At 48.4% G+C, this 23,970-nt stretch overlaps 2 protein-coding genes across 2 annotated transcripts in view; one reads left to right on the top strand and one right to left on the bottom strand.

Moving 5' to 3' along the window:
* Positions 1-5,104: 5,104 nt before the first annotated feature.
* On the bottom strand, positions 5,105-10,748 carry LOC122921103 (testis, prostate and placenta expressed). Its single transcript, XM_044271041.1, has 7 exons — positions 10,729-10,748; positions 7,958-8,157; positions 7,376-7,437; positions 7,131-7,305; positions 5,665-5,726; positions 5,486-5,550; positions 5,105-5,410 (listed from the first exon to the last, which is right to left on the bottom strand). Exons 2-7 carry the CDS (start codon positions 8,139-8,141, stop codon positions 5,374-5,376), a joined length of 585 nt encoding a protein of 194 aa, XP_044126976.1. The 5' UTR covers positions 8,142-8,157; positions 10,729-10,748; the 3' UTR covers positions 5,105-5,373.
* Positions 10,749-12,014: 1,266 nt separating this feature from the next.
* CNGB1 (cyclic nucleotide gated channel subunit beta 1) overlaps positions 12,015-23,970 on the top strand; it is a 45,772-nt gene continuing 33,816 nt past the window's right edge. Inside the window, exons 1-15 of the mRNA XM_044269337.1 lie at positions 12,015-12,139; positions 13,784-13,899; positions 14,025-14,064; positions 15,347-15,389; positions 15,470-15,587; positions 15,774-15,798; positions 15,878-15,920; positions 16,145-16,262; positions 16,345-16,372; positions 16,788-16,923; positions 19,749-19,842; positions 21,670-21,706; positions 21,783-21,807; positions 21,908-21,922; positions 23,833-23,899. Of these exons, the coding sequence (XP_044125272.1) occupies positions 13,789-13,899; positions 14,025-14,064; positions 15,347-15,389; positions 15,470-15,587; positions 15,774-15,798; positions 15,878-15,920; positions 16,145-16,262; positions 16,345-16,372; positions 16,788-16,923; positions 19,749-19,842; positions 21,670-21,706; positions 21,783-21,807; positions 21,908-21,922; positions 23,833-23,899 (900 nt within the window). The 5' untranslated portion in view covers positions 12,015-12,139; positions 13,784-13,788. The remainder of the gene's footprint in view (positions 12,140-13,783; positions 13,900-14,024; positions 14,065-15,346; positions 15,390-15,469; positions 15,588-15,773; positions 15,799-15,877; positions 15,921-16,144; positions 16,263-16,344; positions 16,373-16,787; positions 16,924-19,748; positions 19,843-21,669; positions 21,707-21,782; positions 21,808-21,907; positions 21,923-23,832; positions 23,900-23,970) is intronic.

Below are 23,970 nucleotides of genomic sequence, written 5' to 3'. Positions count from 1 at the left end.
ATCCAACACTGGAATGGTTGACTTGCTCTTCAACATCATCTCAGGTGACCACAGATACACGCAGCCAGAAGTCGGTGGGATCCTCTGACACCACGCTTAGTTGGCATGGCCCAGGAACAACCTCTGTGCCCTCACCTGTCCTGATCCTGCCTCTTTTGCTTCCTTTTCTTCTAGCCAAGTAATGCTAGCTGCCGGCTCTGCTCTGCATTTAAGCAAAAATTAGCTTTTTAAGGATAGTCAGCAGTTGCAGGCCAGCCCAGACTTGGTCCGCTGTGGACTCCTAGGCGTGCAACTACCGATGATGACAATCGGGTGGGAGCACATGTTTCAAAATGTCAGGGACTTGTGCAAGGGACAGGTGAGAGTGAAATTAATGAGGAACAAACGGATGTAGCCGTGAGAGCCAGATGAGGAGGGGGCATCATCAGGGGGCGAGGGTGGCAGCGTGCCCATGAGCAGTGGGAGATCTGTAGCCAATGTGGGATGGGTAAACTGCTACTCAGGAGACTACCTGTGGGAAACCCACTAGCAGTTCACTGGTTTATAAAAGCAGCGTCAGGCAGGCATCACACAGTGGTGGAGGGAAAATGCCATACTTGCCAGTGTGGGAATTTTTCTGGGGGACTTTAGCGTGGCGGTATGCAGAAGGCGAGGTGCGGTCAGGGTGCTAATGTTGGCACTATGGCCCTGCGTCAACACATCCAGGGTCGCCATAAAGTGGCGTGGGAAAACCGTGCCACTCATTTAGTGTTACAGCCTGATACAGCAACCGCTGCATCTCCCGCCGGCCGGCACCCCCTCTCCAGCAGTCAGCGCTCGGCAATATCAGCAGAAGGAACTTCAACGTCGTCCATAGCTCTTCCTCCTCCTCGTCACTTGTTTCAACAGCAATCGCTCATCCGGCGGCACAGAAGCTTAACGAGCACCTGGCCAAGTTGCTTGTGCCCACCCAAGGTGGAGAGTCTCAAGCCGACATCTACTCTTGTAGAGTTCATACCAGTGCTGATGAGTGGAGTTGTAACTATGGTCAAGGACCATAGATGTTGTTCTGGCCCACCTTGGCCAGGTGATGGCAATGCCACCTCCGCGTTGTAATGCTGGGATTTCTTCTGCAATGTCCTCCTCTCACAGTGGTCCTCCAGCGTATCACCTATGCTAAGCTAGGTATTATCACTTGATTCTTTGCCTGGGCCACACCGGGGAGGAACTGCTCGGCGTCATCAATAAAGAAATCAAACACTGTTTCCTCGCCAAGTTGAGAGAGGAATCATGGTTACTAATAATGGGAAGAACATTCTGTCTGCGCTGCGTCAGATAGGGCTGACCCATACGACCTGCATGGTGCACGTCTTCAATCTCGTTGTTACCTGGTTCCTCGGGTCTTCCACTGAACTGCAAGAGCTGTTAAAATGTCCAGGAACATGCACTTCAGCCACTCTTACCGTGCCCTCCTTGAGCTGCAAAGGCAAAATGCTCTTCCTCAACATCGCCGGCTAATTTTCCACCTATTGCAGCTCCATGCTCCACATGTTAGACCGCCTGTACGAGCAGAGAAAGGCGGTCAAAAAAACGGACAGGACTACTCCCCGGTGTGACTTCAACGTTAGCCAGTGGCAGCTCATGCATGACACCTGCTGAGGAGGCCACGTTATTTGACAGTCAGCAGAACTACGGGATGAATGATGTCATTCCAATTCACGTCCTGGAGGGGAGGCTTAGAAATCTGATTGGCGAGTGGGAGGAAGACGTGGCACCTACATCTAATGGCCACCTGAGCCCTACGAAGGATGAACTGGCAGAAGAGGAGGGGGACATAAACGCTGAGAAATGATATACACTTCTAGGTGCCTTATCTACCCAAGCAACAGTAGAGGAGCTGGGACGCAACAATGAAGATGACACAGATGACCTCAGCAGACTGTGGCAGTATGCAGTGGCGATGGAGGCCCTTCAAATCCCTTGTGCAAATTGCCACACTCCCCACTCTGTCATGGGGCTACTACTGCCATTGCTGCTGCCCCCACCATCCCCACTCTGTCATGGGGCCACTTCTGCTGCAGCCCCCACCGTCGCCACTCTGTCATGGGGCCATTATTATCACTGGTACTGCCACGCTGTCTTTGGGCCACTACTTGAATCTTGGGGCACTACACTGTTAAGTCAACGACAATAAATTAGACCTGACTCTAACATAGGCCTCTAATACTGACGCACAGTAAATCTACAGCTAACAGAAGGGATTAAACAGTGTGTGTTTGGACTGCCACAACATGCATTAAAATAACTATTTTTTTTCTCCACTACTTTATAGACGTTGCCTCCATTTCTTTATTTTGTTCCACTAAGGAGCTATTTGGACACAGCTCCTGCAGGGACACACATGGTTGTTTTTTGCTTTACTGAAGGCTGCTGCATGTTTTTATTTATTTTTAACAGAAGAGGTTAGCTATGAATCTTGGTGCACACTGGTACTGCCACTGCTGCTGATGCTGGCGATAAATTAGACCTAACGGTTTTATTGAACTCTAATACTGACACACAGTAATTTGACAGCTAACAGAAAGGATTAGCTATGAATCTTGGTGCCCGGCACAGTGATGTAGACAGTCCATAAATGACAACCACCTGTAATACTGATGGCACAGTACGGACAGAACGGATTAACTATGGGTGCACTAGAGCGTAATGCACACAGCGATACAATCTCCCTGCAATCTCCCTGCAGTTTAAATTCCAAGTCTTCACACTCAGGCGACCAAGTCGGTAAATATGATTAGGGAGATGGGCCTTAGCATACCAGATTTATCCTGATTCGTGACAAATTAATTCGGAACAAATCAAATTTTTCAAAACTTCGTTCATCTCTGCTGGAAAATGACAAGGGGAGCACAGTTTACACGGGTGGGTCCTGGCTGGAGAGCTTGAGAACATGGACAGGTTTGAGATGTCAGAGAGATGGAGGTCGATCTGGATGGGGTTGATGGAGATACGGGGATTATCTTCTGTTTCGTTGTGCTTCCCCCCTGAACTCAGTTTTTTTGATAGGACATGACTGAACAGACATATTGATGCCCCTGGCTTTCGGCATGTTCCTGTCATGTGGGGCATTTGGTAGATGGGTATGTGATGGAGGGTAGGCGCTCTATAGAGTCAAAGTTCCCACTCTGGGCAGGGACATCTGGGTAACGTAACACCCATGAACAGAAGAGTGCCGCGCTGGTGCTCCGTGCCCGCTGCTCTCACTTCACTCTCCCTGTGTGTATGGGAACTAGTGCTCAGTGAACTTCCTTTCAGCACTGCTTGGGTTAATCCTTTCCTCCTGCCCCTGTCCAGCTGCTGTCTAAAGTGCTGATCAACCTTCCTATTTAGCTGGGCTGTGGTTCCACCTCCTCGTCTAGGCTTTGAGTTTTCTAGTCTCTGGTAACCAGGTGTGATCTCGTCTGACCACCCGTGTACCGTACCTTGCATTTCTACTGATTCTGCTCCTTGCTGTCTGTCTGTGACCTGGACTACACAGGTTCTCAGCCTGCCCCAACCTTGGAACTGTGACCTGGACTACACATGTACTCAGTCTGCCCCGACCTTGGAACTGTGACCTGGACTACACAGGTACTCAGTCTGCCCCGACCTTGGTACTGTGACCTGGACTACACAGGTAGTCTGCCCCGACCTTGGTACTGTGACCTGGACTACACAGGTAGTCTGCCCCGACCTTGGAACTGTGACCTGGACTAGATACATACTGTGCCTGCCCCGACCTTGGAACGGTGACCTGGACTACACATGTACATTGCCTGTCCTGATCTTTGAACTATGACCTGAACTAGGCACACACTGTGTCTGCCCCACCTTTGGAACTGTGACCTGGACTACACATGTACTCAGCCTGCCCCAACCTTGGAACTGTGACCTGGACTACACATGTACTCAGCCTGCCCCAACCTTGGAACTGTGACCTGGACTACACATGTACTCAGCCTGCCCCAACCTTGGAACTGTGACCTGGACTACACATGTACTCAGCCTGCCCCAACCTTGGAACTGTGACCTGGACTACACATGTACTCAGCCTGCCCCAACCATGGAACTGCTTCCTGGATCACAAACGTACTCAACCTGGCCTGACCTTGGAACTGTGACCTGGACTAGGCACATACTGTGCCTGCCCCAACCTTGGAACTGTGACCTGGACTACACATGTACTTTTGCCTCTCCCGATCTTTGAACTGCGACCTAGACTAGGCACATACTGTGTCTGCCCCACCTTTGGAACTGTGACCTGGACTACGAACATACTAAGCCTGCCCCAACCTTGGAACGGTGACCTGGACTACACATGTACTCAGCCTGCCCCAACCTTGGAACGGTGACCTGGACTACACATGTACTCAGCCTGCCCCGACCATGGAACTGCTTCCTGGATCACAAACGTACTCAACCTGGCCTGACCTTTGAACTGTGACCTGGACTATGCACATACTCAGCCTGCCCTAACCTTGGAACTGTGACCTGGACTACGCATGTACTCAGTGTGCCCCAACTTTGGAACTGCTATTTGGACTTCAAACATACTCAGTCAGCCCCACCCTTGGAAATGCGACCTGGACTAGGCATGTACTCTGCCTGCCCGATCTTGGAACTGCTACCTGGACCACAAACGTACTTCCTCGACCTTGGAACTGTGACCTTAGCTAAGCATGTACTCAGCCTGCCCTGACCTTGGCACTGTGACTTGGACCACACACATACTCAGCCTGCCCCGACCTTGGAACTGTGACTACTCATGTTCTCAGCCTGCCCTGACCTTGTCACTGTGACTTGGACTACGCACGTACTCAGCCTGCCCTTGGACTGTGTTCAGACTACGCCTTTTTCCTGAGTCCTTGGTGTCTCAGACCTCTGTGGGTCAGCAGCCAACTGCATCAGGACTACTCCATGAGGTAGTGGCCTGGTTGGTTCCCTGTGGCCAGATCCCTGTATAGGGGTTAAAAGGTCAATACCAGGGAACTGCCAGGACAACGCCCTTAGGTTTAGCCCAAAGTGGGTCCACTTGACACCACCCGTTACAAAGAGGCAAACAAGCTGGACCTGTCATACTGTTTATTTAACCCATTGCCCCCTCTGTATGTCTGCCATCTTGGTGCTCAGTCATGTGCAGCACAGTGCTGTCCTTTGGGATATGCAGAGAGGTCTATGGATTCTTACCGCTCCACCATCGACCTGCCACAAAAGTGGGGACATACATGTAGCACAACATGGCACCCAACATGTGATGCGTGTAGATAATTGGATCGGTGCTGCTGCTTCCGGATATAGATGTAAATCCTCCGTGTGCTTCCTTCCAGGGAACGTGGACGTCGGGGGCTGCTGGTCTCATCTGTATGAACGGCCGAATGTGCGAAAAGTGTTCCTGTTATGGGAAGAGGGCAGGCTGTTAATGGAGGACTGGGGGACTGGGGAACCATGTTATTAGGTACAGACTTACATGGTCTCCACAGGAACTGGCTTTTGTCCATATTCATCCAGACCCGGGTTGTGCTCTAGGCAGAACTGGGGGCGTAGAGTGTTATATATTATATATATCTATGTACGCTCCCCCGTGATAACCTCAATAGGATAGATAGCGGTGGTAGTGTTCCACGTCTATGACTTGTTCTCACTTACCCTCCAGGAATGAGTGACATTAGGGGACAGGAACCGCACAGCATAGCCACTAAACCCCAAATCTGCAAGTAAAAGACCGAACATCTTCATCGCTGAAACACTGCACCAGAAGGTATAAGTGACCGTTCATAACCACATGTGACGAGCACCGACCAACATGCCGTATCATAGAACATCTACACATGTCAGGGACCTGATGCTGCTCAACACGGCTCTGCAGATCCGTGGTGTAATAATCTAAACGGCTACTTTCACACTAGCGTTTCTATTTTCCGGTATTGAGAGTCATCACAGGGTCTCAAACCGGAAAAAAACGCTTTCGTTTTGTCCCCATTCATTGTCAATAGGGACAAAACATAACTGAAGGCATTTTGGAGCATTTTGTTCTGTTCAGTTAAGTTTTGACCCCATTGACAATGAATAAGGGCAAAACGGAAGCGTTTTTCTCTGGTATTGAGACAATCGAAAACGGATCCGTCCCCCATGGACTTTCAATGGAGTTCGTGACGGATCCGTCTTGGCCATGTTACAGATAATACAACCGGATCCGTTCATAACGGGTGCAGACGGTTGTATCATCAGTAACGGAAGCGTTTTTCTCTGGTATTGAGACAATCGAAAACGGATCCGTCCCCCATGGACTTTCAATGGAGTTCGTGACGGATCCGTCTTGGCCATGTTACAGATAATACAACCGGATCCGTTCATAACGGGTGCAGACGGTTGTATCATCAGTAACGGAAGCGTTTTTGCTGAGCCTTGCTGGATCCAGTAAAAACGCTAGTGTGAAAGTAGCCGTAGTCCTTTAGCTGTGGAGCTTCTTAGTGTCATACATGTTCTATGTGTCTATAGACCTCTAGATGTGGAGGTCATTAGTGTCATACATGTTCTAGGAGTCTATAGTCCACTAGATCTGGAGCTTATTAGTGTCATACATGTTTAATGTGTCTATAGACCTGTAGATGTGGAGCTTCTTAGTATCATACATGTTCTATGTGTCTATAGACCTGTAGATGTTGAGGTCATTAGTGTCATACATGTTCTATGAGTCTATAGTCCTCTAGATGTGGAGCTTCTTAGAATCATACATGTTCTATGTGTCTATAGACCTCTAGATGTGGAGCTTCTTAGAATCATACATGTTCTATGTGTCTATAGACCTGTAGATGTGTAGCTTATTAGTGTCATACATGTTCTATGTGTCTATAGACCTGTAGATGTGGAGGTCATTAGTGTCATACATGTTCTATGTGTCTATAGACCTCTAGATGTGGAGCTTCTTAGAATCATACATGTTCTATGTGTCTATAGACCTGTAGATGTGGAGGTCATTAGTGTCATACATGTTCTATGTGTCTATAGTCCTCTAGATGTGGAGCTTCTTATTATCATACATGATATGTGCCTATAGTCCTCTGGCCATGGATGCTGTTGGTACAATTACATAAATGTAGTATTACTATTACCCATTCTCCTTAGATCTGCCAGTCCAAGATCCCCGGAGGCTGTGGCACTTCTGGGGCCGTGTTTTCCGTTTTTCATACCGGTTGTGTCTTTCTCTTCGCGCTGTCCCGGGAGTTGTGCCGCCATGTTATAGTTTGCATGTTGCTGCGTCAGCCGCCTCCCTGTGTCTGTGATTTCCTGAAGAAGACGATGATGTTTATAATCCTGAATGTTTGGGACAGAGAGCGTTTACCAGGGAGCCACTCACCAGAGATGGTAGAAGATGCTTCTCTGCATCATACATGGTGCTCCTGGCGTTCCGGAAGGTTCCTGCATCGGCAGAGATAGGAGTAGACGGTTATATTGAGCACTCAGGCAGCTGCACGTTAACCTGCTCATTATAAGGAGTTGTCTTGTCTGTCCGGATATTATAATTGTAGAGGTTATGACCGGTCCCTGAAGATCAAGGATTATCAGGGAGACCAGGGAGTCCTGGATGAGGATTGCTTCTGGTTGTGATGTGGCATACAATGGCCTCCAACTATGATGTACCTAAGAACTAATGCTTTATAAATGTGTCTGCTGGACCTGGAGGAGAAACCTGGTAGAACTACGACCATCAGGCTGCAGAGCTATGAGAAGGATGGCGACTTCCTCAGGAACGTACTCCTGCTAAGGCCCAACCCAACAGTTTAGTAAGACTCTGCTCCCAGTCAAGTGTAGGGAGGTCATAAAACTCACTGACTACTATTGTTCTCCAGGCAAAAATGCCTCTTAATTATAATGTCACCTTTATGAACCCCGGAGATGTGTGGGATGAAGGGGGCAACGCTGATTGTTGGCTACTCACTGTGGTCGCAGGACGTGCTGCTCCTTGAGTGCTCATCACTTAGCTTGTGGGCCATGCTGTCCATCTCCATCCTGCGCAGGGTAGGCAGCCGTGGGTGGTACAGGGTGTGCTTTACTCCCGCTAGGTGGTACATAGGAGAGAACTTGTCCAAGACACAGCTATGATGGTGCTGGGATACAGCCATCTGCTGGAGATGAGACCTGCAAAAACACGACCATGAATGGCCAAATGGTGCTAGTTCTATAAAAGTAAGGCTGGCCGTGCACATAGGATAACTCATGACCACACCAAGTCGCTGTACTTCTGGGGACCAGCCGATTATATAATGTATAGGGACTTCTCTACTCATGTCAGGGCGGATAAACCGCTCCGAGATTGGTCTGGAGGACAGGCAGCTGGAGAGGACAGAGGACACAGATGGGTCTGGAAGGGACAGTCTCTAAAGGAGACATAGAGAACTGGAGCGGACAGAGACGTCTGGAGAAGATAGAGGGATGATGGTGTTAAAAGAGGACGGTGGGGTCTGTAGAAGACATAGGAGTCTGAAGGGAACAGTGATCTGGAGGAGGACACGGAGCTGTGGAGGACATAGAGGTTTGGAGAGTACATAGAGATCTGGAGGAGGACACAAGAGTCTGAATGGAAAAGAGCAGTCTGGAGAGGACAAAAGTATGGCGAGGAACAGATTGGAACCAATAAAGGAGTCTGGTGAGACAGAGGGCACTGGAGGGAATAGTGGAATCTCTAGGGGTCTGGAAAGGACAGAGGTAGTGTTCATCGAGCACCAAAGTGCTGGGTGCTCTGGTACTCGAGTAGAACACATCGGGATACTCAGGTGCTCTACATATGGAAGTCAATTGGAGAACCCGAGCATTAAACCAGGAACCCCCTGCTCTGAAGAGGGAGGGTGACTGGTTCACAGGAAAAGGTCAGAAATTGATGGAAACACCACCAAAATGGTTCAGGAACAGCATGGGGACGATGTCTGGATGCATCTTGAACTCCCAGGTCGCTGCTGGGAACGATGTTGTCCGAGTAGTACGCCACTTTTACAGACTGACAATAATACGCACAAAAGCGAAGATAAAATCGATTTTAGAGGAAAAATTGTTAGGAAACATTCTTCCTGTATATTTACTTGTATATAACGTGCAAGTGCTGCCAAAAATTACAAGGAAGAGGCTCCGACACAACCTGTATATCACATAAAGGAGGGCATCATACACAGCCCTGAAAAATTATGATTGATGGCCTGCTGGTGACCCTCAAAAACATTATGGGTGAGGGCAGCCTAATAAGCATGTTGATATGATGGAGGAGGACGATGAGAAAAGGGAGATTAAACCATATACCCTTTTTAGTGGTGGAAGCGATGCCTGGGAGTACAGTGTAGTCAATACCCCATAAGAGCCACATGTAAAGTGCCTTTATGTTCGGCCGCTTTCCTCCGGTGGAGTAGAGAAGTCAGGGGCAATCCAGGCCTTGTTCAATTTGATAAGAGCAGTGGCATAGTGTGGGGGGGCCTTTGCCCCAGGTGCATAATTTTAAGGGGCACCAGCAGGGCCGCACCGCCAATAAGGCAAAGTGAGGCGATCGCCCCAGGCGTCGCGGTCCGGCCCTGCTGAAATAACTGCGCCCACCAAATAGTGCCCTGACACTAATAGTGTAAACATAACGTCCCCAAAAAATAATTGTGGTAAGCTGATACTGTGCCAAGGTGCCCCCAACAGCAATAGTGCTCCCAAAAGCCCCACCAATAGTAATAATTTTCTGCTAGAGAACACATGGTACTAATAGTGCTCCTACAGTGTCCCCACTGTGCCCCAGAAGTAATAATGCTCCCTCATGTTCCCCCTAGACCCCAGTAGTAATAAAGCCCACTATAATGTTGTATGTGTCTATAGTCCTGTAGATGTGGAGGTCATTAGTGTCATACATGTTCTATGTGTCTATGGTCCTCTAGATGTGGAGCTTGTTAGTGTCATACATCTTCTATGTGTCTATGGTCCTCTAGATGAGGAGCTTGTTAGTGTCATACATGTTCCACGTGTCTATAGACCTCTAGATGAGGAGCTTGTTAGTGTCATACATGTTCCATGTGTCTATAGACCTCTAGATGTGGAGCTTGTTAGTGTCATACATGTTCTATGTGTCTATAGACCTCTAGATGAGGAGCTTGTTAGTGTCATACATGTTCCATGTGTCTATAGACCTCTAGATGAGGAGCTTGTTAGTATCATACATGTTCTATGTGTCTATAGACCTCTAGATGAGGAGCTTGTTAGTGTCATACATGTTCTATGTGTCTATAGACCTCTAGATGAGGAGCTTGTTAGTGTCATACATGTTCTATGTGTCTATAGACCTCTAGATGAGGAGCTTGTTAGTGTCATACATGTTCCATGTGTCTATAGACCTCTAGATGAGGAGCTTGTTAGTGTCGTACATGTTCTGTGTGTCTATAGACCTCTAGATGTGGAGCTTGTTAGTGTCATACATGTTCTATGTGTCTATAGACCTCTAGATGTGGAGCTTGTTAGTGTCATACATGTTCTATGTGTCTATAGACCTCTAGATGAGGAGCTTGTTAGTGTCGTACATGTTCTGTGTGTCTATAGACCTCTAGATGTGGAGCTTGTTAGTGTCATACATGTTCTATGTGTCTATAGACCTCTAGATGTGGAGCTTGTTAGTGTCATACATGTTCTATGTGTCTATAGACCTCTAGATGTGTATGATATCTCACACTGAGGTGCATGTTATGTGCTCACCTCCGGCGCTCCGGCTCCTGTGTTTGTGTTGCTCGGTTCCCGTCTCCTGGGTTATTGTCTTGTTCTGGCCGTAATATGAGTCTCAGACTTGAGGGGGGGCTGGGTTTCTGTGTATTTGGGTGGGGGCTCTGTATATTTTTTTTTTGGGGGGGGGGGGAAGCTGGGCTGTGTGTGGGGGAGCTAGAGTCTATGTTTTTGGGTAGGGGGCTTGGTTCTGCGTGTTTGAGTAGTGGTCTGAGATCTGAATATGTGGGTGGGGGGGCCGGGGTCTGTATATTTAGGTGGGTGATGTGGGGTTTGGGTGGGGGACTGGACCCTGCGGGTTTGGATGTTGGGATGGGTTCTTTGTGTTTTGGTGGGGGGCCAAGGTCTGTATATTTTGGTGGGTGGGGAAGGTTTTGGGGGGGGGCGGGGTCTCTGTATTTAGTTGGGGGGCTGAACCCTGCTTATTTGGGTGAGGGGGCCGAAGTCTGTATGTTTAGGTAATGGGGTGGGGGACTGGGGTCTCTATAGGTAGCAGGCCAGAGGTCTGCGTATTTGGGTGGGTGACCGGGATCTGTGTGTTTTGCTGGGCGCTGAGGTCTGTATATTTAGAAGGAAGGGGGACAGGGTCTGTATATTTAGAAGGGGGGGGGGGACCAGGGTCTGTATATTTAGAAGGGGGGGGGGGACCAGGGTCTGTATATTTAGGTGGGGGGTTGAGGATTGTGTATTTGAGTGGGCGCTGGGTCCTGCGTGTTTTTGTGGGGGCCGAGGTCTGTATATTTCGGTGGGGATGTCTATGTATTTGGTTCAAAGGCCGTTCACTGCAAGTTTGGGTCGGGGTCTGCTTGTTTGAGCATGGGGGCCAGGGTCTGTATATTTAGGTGGGGGTGCAGGGGTCAAGCTCTGTGTATTTGGTTGGGAGGCCAGACCCTCAGAGTTTGGGGTGGGGGGGGGGATGGGCCAGGGGTCTGTATGTTTAGGTGGTGGGGATGAGGCATGTTTGGTTGGGGGCCAGAGTCTGAGTGTTTGGGTGGGGGGGCCGGGGGTCTGTGTGTTTGGGTAGGGGGGCCGGGGGTCTGTGTGTTTGGGTAGGGGCCGAGGTCTGAGTGTTTGGGTGGGGGGGCCCGGGTCTGAGTGTTTGGGTGGGGGTCCGGGTCTGAGTATTTGGGTGGGGGGTCCGGGTCTGAGTGTTTGGGTGGGGGGTCCGGGTCTGCATGTTTGGGTGGGGGCTGGGGGCTAATGATGATGGGGATTAGCTGCTCATGTCTGACAGCGCTCACCTATTAGGGACAGGCTGAAATCCATGATCTGGTGGCAGTGACCGGATTAGACATTACCGCCTCAGCACAAGAAGGATTTAGTCAAGGACGCTGCGGCTGCCAGAGCCAGCGGGAGGACTGCAGCCCCGGGTGCCAGGAGTCACCAGGTAAATAACAACCCTACCTCTCTGATATGGGGGCGCTGATTATTATCCAGACATTATAAGGTGCAGCCCCGCTCTGATCCCTCATGGACTCCATCAGACCTCGGAGGAGTCCTGGTAGATCCGGCACATTAGCAGCAGATCCTGTAAGTCTGTGCAGCCTCCATGGATTCCACACACTGGAGACAGGGCATCACCATCTCATTGTCATGTTCCTCAGTGTGGCCGGACAGTAGCCCGCTGATAGAGGGCACTGCCATTGGGGGGCACCGCTGTCATGAAGGGGTGCTTCTCTGGAGTGAAGCTCATTACCATGGCTGACCAGGACCACTCATTACCATGGCTGACCAGGACCACTCATTAACATGGCTGACCGGGACCACTAATTAACATGGCTGACCAGGACCACTAATTAACATGGCTGACCAGGACCACTAATTAACATGGCTGACCGGGACCACTCACTCACCTACTTTAGAAAACCTGAGTGAGTGGCGTAAAAATACAGTCACTTAGATTTTGCACAGGTGACCTTTTTAGAACACAGAGTTTTGGGGTGCAGGGTGTGATAAATTCCCCCCAAAGTGTATCTAATACTGTTCTGTTGGATACTTTCTACTGAGCTGTGTATCTAATCCTATCCTGTGTGATACTGCCTGCTGAGCTGTGTATCTAATCCTATCCTGTGTGATACTGTCTGCTGAGCTGTGTATCTAATCCTATCCTGTGTGATACTGTCTGCTGAGCTGTGTATCTAATCCTATCCTGTGTGATACTGTCTGCTGAGCCGTGTATCTAATCCTATCCTGTGTGATACTGTCTGCTGAGCTGTGTATCTAATCCTATCCTGTGTGATACTGTCTGCCGAGCTGTGTATCTAATCCTATCCTGTGTGATACTGTCTGCTGAGCTGTGTATCTAATCCTATCCTGTGTGATACTGTCTGCTGAGCTGTGTATCTAATCCTATCCTGTGTGATACTGTCTGCTGAGCTGTGTATCTAATCCTATCCTGTGTGATACTGTCTGCTGAGCTGTGTATCTAATCCTATCCTGTGTGATACTGTCTGCTGAGCTGTGTATCTAATCCTATCCTGTGTGATACAGTCTGCTGAGCTGTGTATCTAATCCTATCCTGTGTGATACTGTCTGCTGAGCTGTGTATCTAATCCTATCCTGTGTGATACTGCCTGCTGAGCTGTGTATCTAATCCTATCCTGTGTGATACTGCCTGCTGAGCTGTGTATCTAATCCTATCCTGTGTGATACTGTCTGCTGAGCCGTGTATCTAATCCTATCCTGTGTGATACTGTCTGCTGAGCTGTGTATCTAATACTGTTCTGTTGGATACTTTCTACTGAGCTGTGTATCTAATCCTATCCTGTGTGATACTGCCTGCTGAGCTGTGTATCTAATCCTATCCTGTGTGATACTGCCTGCTGAGCTGTGTATCTAATCCTATCCTGTGTGATACTGTCTGCTGAGCTGTGTATCTAATCCTATCCTGTGTGATACTGCCTGCTGAGCTGTGTATCTAATCCTATACTGTTTTATACTGCCTGCTGAGCTGTGTATCTAATCCTACCATACATGAACTACTCTCCTCATCTTCCTGAGTCCGGTCCTGATGGGGTCCTTCTCCTTGCAGGTTTCATGATGTTCAGCTGGATTGATAAAGTGATTCCACAACCTCCAGAGACCCCTAAAAGGGCCTCCCTCGAGGAGCAGGACACGGGCGCCGCCCCCACTGACCGGTGTCGGGAGGTGAGTACAATGAGGGGGCCGCAGGAGGAGCAGTGAGAAGCCTCTCCACCACCTCGGCGTGATGGGGCCCCAGATGGAGGAACCTATAAAGAGCGCCCCTCATCATCTAATGGTTTATATTCCAGACTGTGACCTGTCCTCGGAAAGAGAGCGCAGGCCCTCCAGGTAAGTACAGACCTTCTGGCTGTGGCCCCCATACATCAGCTACCTATGCGTTGTCTGTGGCCCCCTAGGTTATATATCTGTCCCAGGATAGTTATCTGGTTATATATATGGCCCCGATAGTTATCTGGTTATATATCTGACCTGGGATGGTTATCTGGTTATATATCTGTCCCAGGATGGTTATCTGGTTATATATCTGTCCCGGGATAGTTATCTGGTTATATATCTGTCCCAGGATAGTTATCTGGTTATATATCTGTCCTGGGATGGTTATCTGGTTATATATATGGCCCCGATAGTTATCTGGTTATATATCTGACCTGGGATGGTTATCTGGTTATATATCTGTCCCGGGATGGTTATCTGGTTATATATCTGTCCCGGGATGGTTATCTGGTTATATATCTGTCCCGGGATAGTTATCTGGTTATATATCTGTCCCGGGATAGTTATCTGGTTATATATCTGTCCCGGGATGGTTATCTGGTTATATATCTGTCCCGGGATGGTTATCTGGTTATATATCTGTCCCGGGATGGTTATCTGGTTATATATCTGTCCCGGGATAGTTATCTGGTTATATATCTGTCCCGGGATAGTTATCTGGTTATATATCTGTCCTGGGATAGTTATCTGGTTATATATCTGTCCCGGGATGGTTATCTGGTTATATATCTGTCCCGGGATGGTTATCTGGTTATATATCTGTCCCGGGATGGTTATCTGGTTATATATCTGTCCCGGGATGGTTATCTGGTTATATATCTGTCCCGGGATAGTTATCTGGTTATATATCTGTCCCGGGATAGTTATCTGGTTAGATATCTGTCCCGGGATGGTTATCTGGTTATGTATCTGTCCCGGGATGGTTATCTGGTTAGATATCTGTCCCGGGATAGTTATCTGGTTATATATCTGTCCCGGGATAGTTATCTGGTTATATATCTGTCCCGGGATAGTTATCTGGTTATATATCTGTCCCGGGATAGTTATCTGGTTATATATCTGTCCCGGGATAGTTATCTGGTTATATATCTGTCCCGGGATAGTTATCTGGTTATATATCTGTCCCGGGATGGTTATCTGGTTATGTATCTGTCCCGGGATGGTTATCTGGTTAGATATCTGTCCTGGGATAGTTATCTGGTTATATATCTGTCCCGGGATGGTTATCTGGTTATATATCTGTCCCGGGATAGTTATCTGGTTGCCTGGGGGTTATCTGGTGACTTCTGGCTCTACATGTTGGGGATTGTGGTTTCTGATTTTCGGTGTTTTGCAGCTGACCGCGGAGCACCGGACACCGGCTCAGCGTCTGAGAAGAGGTAAGTGTTTCTCTGCCTCGGTCGTCTGGTTGCTGCGCCTCTTTACAGTGTGTTTTCCGGAATCCCTTGTTGTCTTACAGTTCGGGGGGAGTTCTCGGCTGGCTAGCACAAGGACTGGGGAAGGTGGTCCCTCAGCCTGCGGATAGTCCTGCTCTGAGCAGAGCAGTCCAGGAGGTGACGGATGCCGCAGTGGAGCAGGTAGTGGACAGCCCGACCCTCGCTCTATGCCTAACTAATAATAGTGATGCTTTGCTGATACCCTCTGTGCTGCTGTTAGCATTCCGTCCTCTGGTGTTAGCCACGTGACTGTGTGTCTGCCGTCTCCCATTAGTCCTGTATTACAGTCCTGGATGCCGCGCTCAGACTAATTTGTTTCTGTTGCAGAACCTGAAGGCCGTCAGCGACTCGGGTAAGGTGCGGCACAGGCGGTGGGGGCGTCCATGGTGCTGGATCCACCAATCACATCTCTTCTTGTTTTTTCCTCATAGTGGACAGAGCAGCAGAGCACGCCCCCGCGGAGCAGAGTGACAGGTACCTGACCCTGGGAGTCATCCGCTTCAGTCGCTCCGCAGGGTTATGCTGGGTGACAACCCTATGGGAGATGGAAGAGCGGCCATATTGTCTGTCACCCAGCTTTCCCATAATACCACAGAACTATGAAGCGGCTGAATGAAGTGGAGACTCCAGGACTGGTATTTACTGGGGGAGACTAGAATCTGCAGTCTCTGGTACTTACCTCTGATATCTACCTGCAGTTCCTCCCTGGGTGTCCTATCCTGGTTGTCACACGGTTTGGAGAAGGTCGTTCCCCAGCCAACATGGAGCCTGGGGGTGAGCACTGGCGCCAGCTCCGAGCCCAGTGCTGTGGAGCAGGTAGGTGGCTGTGTGTATGTGGGTGACCCTTGACCGGACATTCTGCACCCATCTTACCTTCCTCTCTGTTCTCTTTTCCCAGCAGAAACCACAACCAGAAAAGGTGGAAGGTGGGTGCTCCGGAGCGGCAGGAGGGCAACCACCTGGGAGTGAGGGGGAAACATTATGTGGGCGCAGACCAGATCGTATGGTGTCAGAAATCAGGATCGAAGCAGTTTATAATGTGGATGTCATAATGTGAAGGGTGGAGGTTATAATGTGACAGGTGGATGTCATAATGTGAAGGGTGGAGGTTATAATGTGATGGGTGGAGGTTATAATGAATTCGACGGGTGGAGGTTAGAATGTGACGGGTGGAGGTTATAATGTGATGGGTGGAGGTTATAATATGATGGGTGGAGCGGAGGTTATAATGTGACGGGTGGAGGTTATAATGCAGAATATAATGTGAAAAGTGGAGGTTATAATGTGACGGTTGGAGATTATAATGTGACGGTTGGAGATTCTAAAATTACTATTTGGCAGAAGAAGTGATTGTGGCTCCGGCATCCCCAGTTGCTGTCAGTCCAGGACCACCACCCCCATCTGTCCCAGCTGAGGTACATCCAGGAGTCACCCCAGAAGTGGAGGCTGAAGCAGCAGACAAGAAGCCTGAGCAGAGGTACATCCATAATGGTCCTCATGAGAGGAATGCTATATTATTGCTTCCAAGGCCAGTAAGTCATGAAGAATCCCAGTTTCTCATCATCCCGCCCCCTCACACTGACTTCCCGGCCCCCAGTGCAGTGCAGGCTTAAAGCGGCTCTGTCACCAGGATGAACCCTATTAAACCAGATATCTTGCTGATTAAAACTATACCTTTCTTTTGTCTGTATGATGAATGGCTGCGGAGATATGTATTTTTATTCATATGTGCAAATGAGCACGTTGGAAGACCAGGCGGCGGGGCTGAATCCTTGGAGCACTGCTTTGTAACACCCCCTGTGCTCTGCACACTCCCCCTCCCCTTGATTGACAGGACTAGACATGCTGAGGGCAGAGCTGTTTGTGTCCTAGCATGTACATATCATATACACTATGTACTATAGCTTCACCACACTGAGATCTGCTCAGAAAGCTCCTCTACATATCATATACACTATGTACTATAGCTTCACCACACTGACATCTACTCAGTAAAGCTCCTCTACATATCATATACACTATGTACTATAGCTTCACCACACTGAGATCTGCTCAGTAAACTCCTCTACATATCATATACACTATGTACTATAGCTGCACCATACTGAGATCTGCTCAGAAAGCTCCTCTACATATCATATACACTATGTACTATAGCTTCACCACACTGAGATCTGCTCAGAAAGCTCATCTACATATCATATACACTATGTACTATAGCTTCACCACACTGAGATCTGTTCAGAAAGCTCATTTACATATCACATACTTTATGTACTATAGCTTCACCATACTGACATCTGCTCAGAAAGCTCCTCTACATATCATATACACTATGTACTATAGCTTCACCACACTGAGATCTGTTCAGAAAGCTCATCTACATATCATATACACTATGTACTATAGCATCACCACACCAAGATCTGCTCAGAAAGCTCATCTACATATCATATACACTATGTACTATAGCATCACCACACTGAGATCTGCTCAGAAAGCTCATCTACATATCATATACACTATGTACTATAGCTTCACCACACTGAGATCTGCTCAGAAAGCTCATCTACATATCATATACACTATGTACTATAGCATCACCACACTGAGATCTGCTCAGAAAGCTCCTCTACATATCATATACACTATGTACTATAGCTTCACCACACTGAGATCTGCTCAGAAAGCTCCTCTACATATCATATACACTATGTACTATAGCATCACCACACTGAGATCTGCTCAGAAAGCTCATCTACATATCATATACACTATGTACTATAGCATCACCACACTGAGATCTGCTCAGAAAGCTCCTCTACATATCATATACACTATGTACTATAGCTTCACCACATTGAGATCTGCTCAGAAAGCTCCTCTACATATCATATACACTATGTACTATAGCTTCACCACACTGAGATCTGCTCAGAAAGCTCATCTACATATCATATACACTATGTACTATAGCATCACCACACTGAGATCTGTTCAGAAAGCTCATTTACATATCACATACTCTATGTACTATAGCATCACCACACTGAGATCTGCTCAGAAAGCTCATCTACATATCATATACACTATGTACTATAGCTTCACCACACTGAGATCTGCTCAGAAAGCTCATCTACCTATTACTGCTTTATTCACAGGCATGTCTAGTCCTGTCAATCAAGGGGAGGGGGGAGTGTGCAGAGCACGGGGGGGGGGGGGGGGGGTGTTACAAAGCAGTGCTCAAATGTTCAGTCTCACCCGCTGGTGCTCAAACTTGCTAATTTGCATATCACATATCAAAACGCAGATATCTCTGCAACTGGTTAGCATACAGACAAAAGAAAGATATGCCATATTTTTCGCCCCCATAAGACACACTTTTTCCCCAAACAAAATGTGGGAAATATGCCAGTGCATCTTATGGGGTGAATACTAATTAGCGCTTCAATTATGGAAGGAGGACCGGGAAGTGGTGAATGCAGCGCTCCCCGGGCTCTGTACTCACCGCTTCCTAGTTCTCTGCCATCGGCTGTGCTAGGACTGCGCACAGCATGAGGACGTCAGCGCTTTGTGACCTCACGCTGTGTGCGTCAGGGCATAGTGGAGCGGGCGGCAAGAAGAAGAGATGGAGCTGGACTGTGGGAGCGGAGGTGGCGGCGTCCAGAGCAATTGCTCTGAGCAAGGAGGTCTGTACTAAGGTCTGGGGGTCATTCACATTGGGGGGGGTCTGAATCGGGTTGTTATTTGAGGTCTGGGGGTCATTCACATTGAGGCTCTGATCTGAGATGTTATTGGGGTCTGATTAACATTGGGGGTCTGATCTAAGGTCTAATGAAAAATATATTTTTTCTTATTCTCCTCCTCTAAAACTACCATATTTTTTGCCCTATATAAGGGCTCATGCACACGACCATATGTATTTTGCGGTCCACAAAAAATACGGATGAGGGAACAGCTGACCCCTAATAGAACAGTCCTATCCTTGTCCGTGATGCGGACAATAATAGGACATGTTCTATTTTTTTGCGGAATGGAAATACGGACATACGGAAACGGAATGCACATGGAGTAACTTACGTTTGTTTTGCGGACCCATTGAAATTAATGGTTCCTCATACAGTCCGTGTGCATGAGGCCTAAGACGCACCTAGGTTTTAACCAGCATGTTGAGCCCTAGCAGGCAATGTGTCTGGTTTAATAGTGTTGATCCTGGTGACAGAGCTACACTTGTCTGATCATCACCCATCCCAGTGCAACACTGCCCCCGGTGGCATCATACGGAATGATCTTATCTTGCAGTGCTGGGACCGGAGTGTTAAACTGGCTCATGCAAGGACTGGGAAAAGTGGTGCCGCAGCCAGAGATACCAACTGGGACCACAAAAACTATGGAGGTGAGTGAGGTCATTTACAGCAAAAAAAAAAATGAATAGCACCGTGCAGAGTATAAGAGAAGCAGTGTCTGTAGTAGGAGAGAAGCAGTGCTGTGTGTGCGGTGTCTGTAGTAGTAGTAGAGAAGCAGTGTTGTGCAGTGTCTGTAGTAGGAGAGAAGCAGTGCTGTGCAGTGTCTGTAGTAGGAGAGAAGCAGTGATGTGCAGTGTATAGAGTAGGAGAGAAGCAGTGCTGTGCAGTGTCTGTAGTAGGAGAGAAGCAGTGCTGTGCAGTGTCTGTAGTAGGAGAGAAGCAGTGCTGTGCAGTGTCTGTAGTAGGAGAGAAGCAGTGCTGTGCAGTGTCTGTAGTAGGAGAGAAGCAGTGATGTGCAGTGTATAGAGTAGGAGAGAAGCAGTGCTGTGCAGTGTCTGTAGTAGGAGAGAAGCAGTGCTGTGCAGTGTCTGTAGTAGGAGAGCAGTGCTGTGCAGTGTCTGTAGTAGGAGAGAAGCAGTGATGTGCAGTGTCTGTAGTAGGAGAGAAGCAGTGATGTGCAGTGTATAGAGTAGGAGAGAAGCAGTGCTGTGCAGTGTCTGTAGTAGGAGAGCAGTGCTGCGCAGTGTCTGTAGTAGGAGAGAAGCAGAGCTGTGCAGTGTCTGTAGTAGGAGAGAAGCAGTGCTGTGCAGTGTCTATAGTTGGAGAGAAGCAGTGCTGTGCAGTGTCTATAGTAGGAGAGAAGCAGTGCTGTGCAGTGTCTATAGTAGGAGAGAAGCAGAGCTGTGCAGTGTCTGTAGTAGAGAAGCAGTGCTGTGCAGTGTCTATAGTTGGAGAGAAGCAGTGATGTGCAGTGTATAGAGTAGGAGAGAAGCAGTGCTGTGCAGTGTCTGTAGTAGAAGAGCAGTGCTGTGCAGTGTCTGTAGTAGAAGAGAAGCAGTGCTGTGCAGTGTCTATAGTTGGAGAGAAGCAGTGCTGTGCAGTGTCTATAGTAGGAGAGAAGCAGAGCTGTGCAGTGTCTGTAGTAGAAGAGAAGCAGTGCTGTGCAGTGTCTATAGTAGGAGAGAAGCAGTGCAGTGTCTATAGTTGGAGAGAAGCAGTGCTGTGCAGTGTCTATAGTTGGAGAGAAGCAGTGATGTGCAGTGTCTATAGTAGGAGAGAAGCAGTGCAGTGTCTATAGTTGGAGAGAAGCAGTGCTGTGCAGTGTCTATAGTAGGAGAGAAGCAGTGCAGTGTCTATAGTAGGAGAGAAGCAGTGCAGTGTCTATAGTTGGAGAGAAGCAGTGCAGTGTCTATAGTTGGAGAGAAGCAGTGATGTGCAGTGTCTATAGTAGGAGAGAAGCAGTGCAGTGTCTATAGTTGGAGAGAAGCAGTGCTGTGCAGTGTCTATAGTAGGAGAGAAGCAGTGCAGTGTCTATAGTAGGAGAGAAGCAGTGCAGTGTCTATAGTTGGAGAGAAGCAGTGCTGTGCAGTGTCTATAGTAGGAGAGAAGCAGTGCAGTGTCTGTAGTAGAAGAGAAGCAGTGCTGTGCAGTGTCTATAGTTGGAGAGAAGCAGTGATGTGCAGTGTCTATAGTAGGAGAGAAGCAGTGCTGTGCAGTGTCTATAGTAGGAGAGAAGCAGTGCAGTGTCTGTAGTAGAAGAGAAGCAGTGCTGTGCAGTGTCTATAGTTGGAGAGAAGCAGTGATGTGCAGTGTCTATAGTAGGAGAGAAGCAGTGCAGTGTCTATAGTAGGAGAGAAGCAGTGCAGTGTGCAGATTCCCATTCTGTTGTGTAGCCCTCAGCGATGACCTGACAGGTGGGCTTCCGGATGGGCCATTGGTCAGTTTTGGTTGCTAACGATGTGTTGTTTTTTGGGCAGGTGGAGAAGCCTAAAGAGGAGGAGGCGCCCCCTGCAGGTGAGGGCGGGGTACATGCGGGTTGGTCTCATTACTGGGGAGGGCTTGCACTCAGGGTTTGTGTGTTTTCTTGCAGTGACCCAGAAGGAGTCTAAGGGCAGGTGAGTGACGCAGACACATATATCCCTGGTGTCTATGGAGTCTGATCACGTGTGTCACATCAGGCTTCTCTTCTTCCTTCCTCCATGTGCTGGGATGCAGTGCTGACAGCTCCAGGTACGTTACGCCTCTCCCCGCAGTGATGACATGCCACCCGTATGTAGTATCGGTCATACATCAAGGCACCACGACAGCCATGGCCTCTTGACCCATTTATCAATGACACGTCCATTATGTGAGGTCATCGGGTGTGATGAGGTCGTTGTGTGAGATCATGAGGTGTGATGAGGTCATCATGTGCGGTCACAAGGTGTGATGAGGTCATCATGTGCGGTCACAAGGTGTAATGAGGTCGTTGTGTGAGATCATGAGGTGTGATGAGGTCATCATGTGCGGTCACAAGGTGTGATGAGGTCATCATGTGCGGTCACAAGGTGTAATGAGGTCGTTGTGTGAGATCATGAGGTGTGATGAGGTCATCATGTGCGGTCACAAGGTGTGATGAGGTCGTTGTGTGAGATCATGAGGTGTGATGAGGTCATCATGTGCAGTCACAAGGTGTGATGAGGTCGTTGTGTGAGATCATGAGGTGTGATGAGGTCATCATGTGCGGTCACAAGGTGTGATGAGGTCGTTGTGTGAGATCATGAGGTGTGATGAGGTCATCATGTGCGGTCACAAGGTGTGATGAGGTCATCATGTGCGGTCACAAGGTGTGATGAGGTCATCATGTGCGGTCACAAGGTGTGATGAGGTCATCATGTGCGGTCACAAGGTGTGATAAGGTCATCATGTGCGGTCACAAGGTGTGATGAGGTCATCATGTGCGGTCACAAGGTGTGATGAGGTCATCATGTGCAGTCACAAGGTGTGATGAGGTCATCATGTGCGGTCACAAGGTGTGATGAGGTCATCATGTGCGGTCACAAGGTGTAATGAGGTCATCATGTGCGGTCACAAGGTGTAATGAGGTCGTTGTGTGAGATCATGAGGTGTGATGAGGTCATCATGTGCAGTCACAAGGTGTGATGAGGTCATCATGTGCGGTCACAAGGTGTGATGAGGTCATCATGTGCAGTCACAAGGTGTGATAAGGTCATCATGTGCGGTCACAAGGTGTAATGAGGTCGTTGTGTGAGATCATGAGGTGTGATGAGGTCATCATGTGCGGTCACAAGGTGTAATGAGGTCGTTGTGTGAGATCATGAGGTGTGATGAGGTCATCATGTGCGGTCACAAGGTGTGATGAGGTCATCATGTCATGAGGTCTGATAACGTTATACGTGATAGTTACATGAGTATGGTTGAAAAAAGACATAAGGCCGTCAAGTGCAACCAAGGAATGTGGGGATGAGAATTTTAAGAAAGTGGAGTAAAATCTTGACTTTTACCTAAGCATTAATGTTCTCTAGTTCCGTCTTAGGCCCCTTTCAGATGAGCGAGTTCCACGCTCCGGACTCGCAGTGAGTATGAGGCAGCTCCGTCCTGACCTCCCAGCACTGACAGGCTGCATTATATTGATTTATGATGCTATGTAACCCTTACAGTTCTGGAATGTATTGTATAACACTGACATAATGCTGACAGTGTTATTCAATACATTCCAGAACTAAAAGGGTTACATAGCATCATAAATCAGTATAATACTAGGCGACCCCGGCAGTGCCAGGAGGTCAGGACGGGAGCTGCCTCGTACTCACACTGCGAGTCATGTGAAAGGGGCCTTAATCCTTCTCTACCAGTGACTCTCCAGTGTGAGGACATATGGTCATGAGGTTATAATAGGTGATGAGGTCATTGTGTGAGGTGTGATCAGGTCATCACGTGAGGTATAACGAGGTCACTGTGAGTTCATGAGGCATGATGAGGTCATGAACTGTGCTAAGGTCATCATGTGAAGTCATCGTGTGAGGTGTTGAGATCATTGTGTAAGGTGTGATCAGGTCATCGTGTGACGTCATCATGGGGTGATGAGGTTATTATGCAAGACGTGATGAGGTCCTGAGGTCACATATGTTATCTTGCAGGGTGCTGACCTGGATAAGTCAAGGTCTGGAGAAGGTCATTCCACAACCAGTAGTGACAACCAAACAGGTATACAGCGCAGAGTATACAGCCAGAGGAGGAACGACTGTACCAGGGCTCCCACCCGCCATTTATAATAC

This window comes from Bufo gargarizans, chromosome 10 (assembly GCF_014858855.1).
Source record: "Bufo gargarizans isolate SCDJY-AF-19 chromosome 10, ASM1485885v1, whole genome shotgun sequence".
In the NCBI taxonomy this organism is placed as follows: Eukaryota; Metazoa; Chordata; class Amphibia; order Anura; family Bufonidae; genus Bufo; species Bufo gargarizans.
Note: the sequence above shows the minus strand (reverse complement) of the source record. Positions and strands in the feature narration are given on the sequence as shown.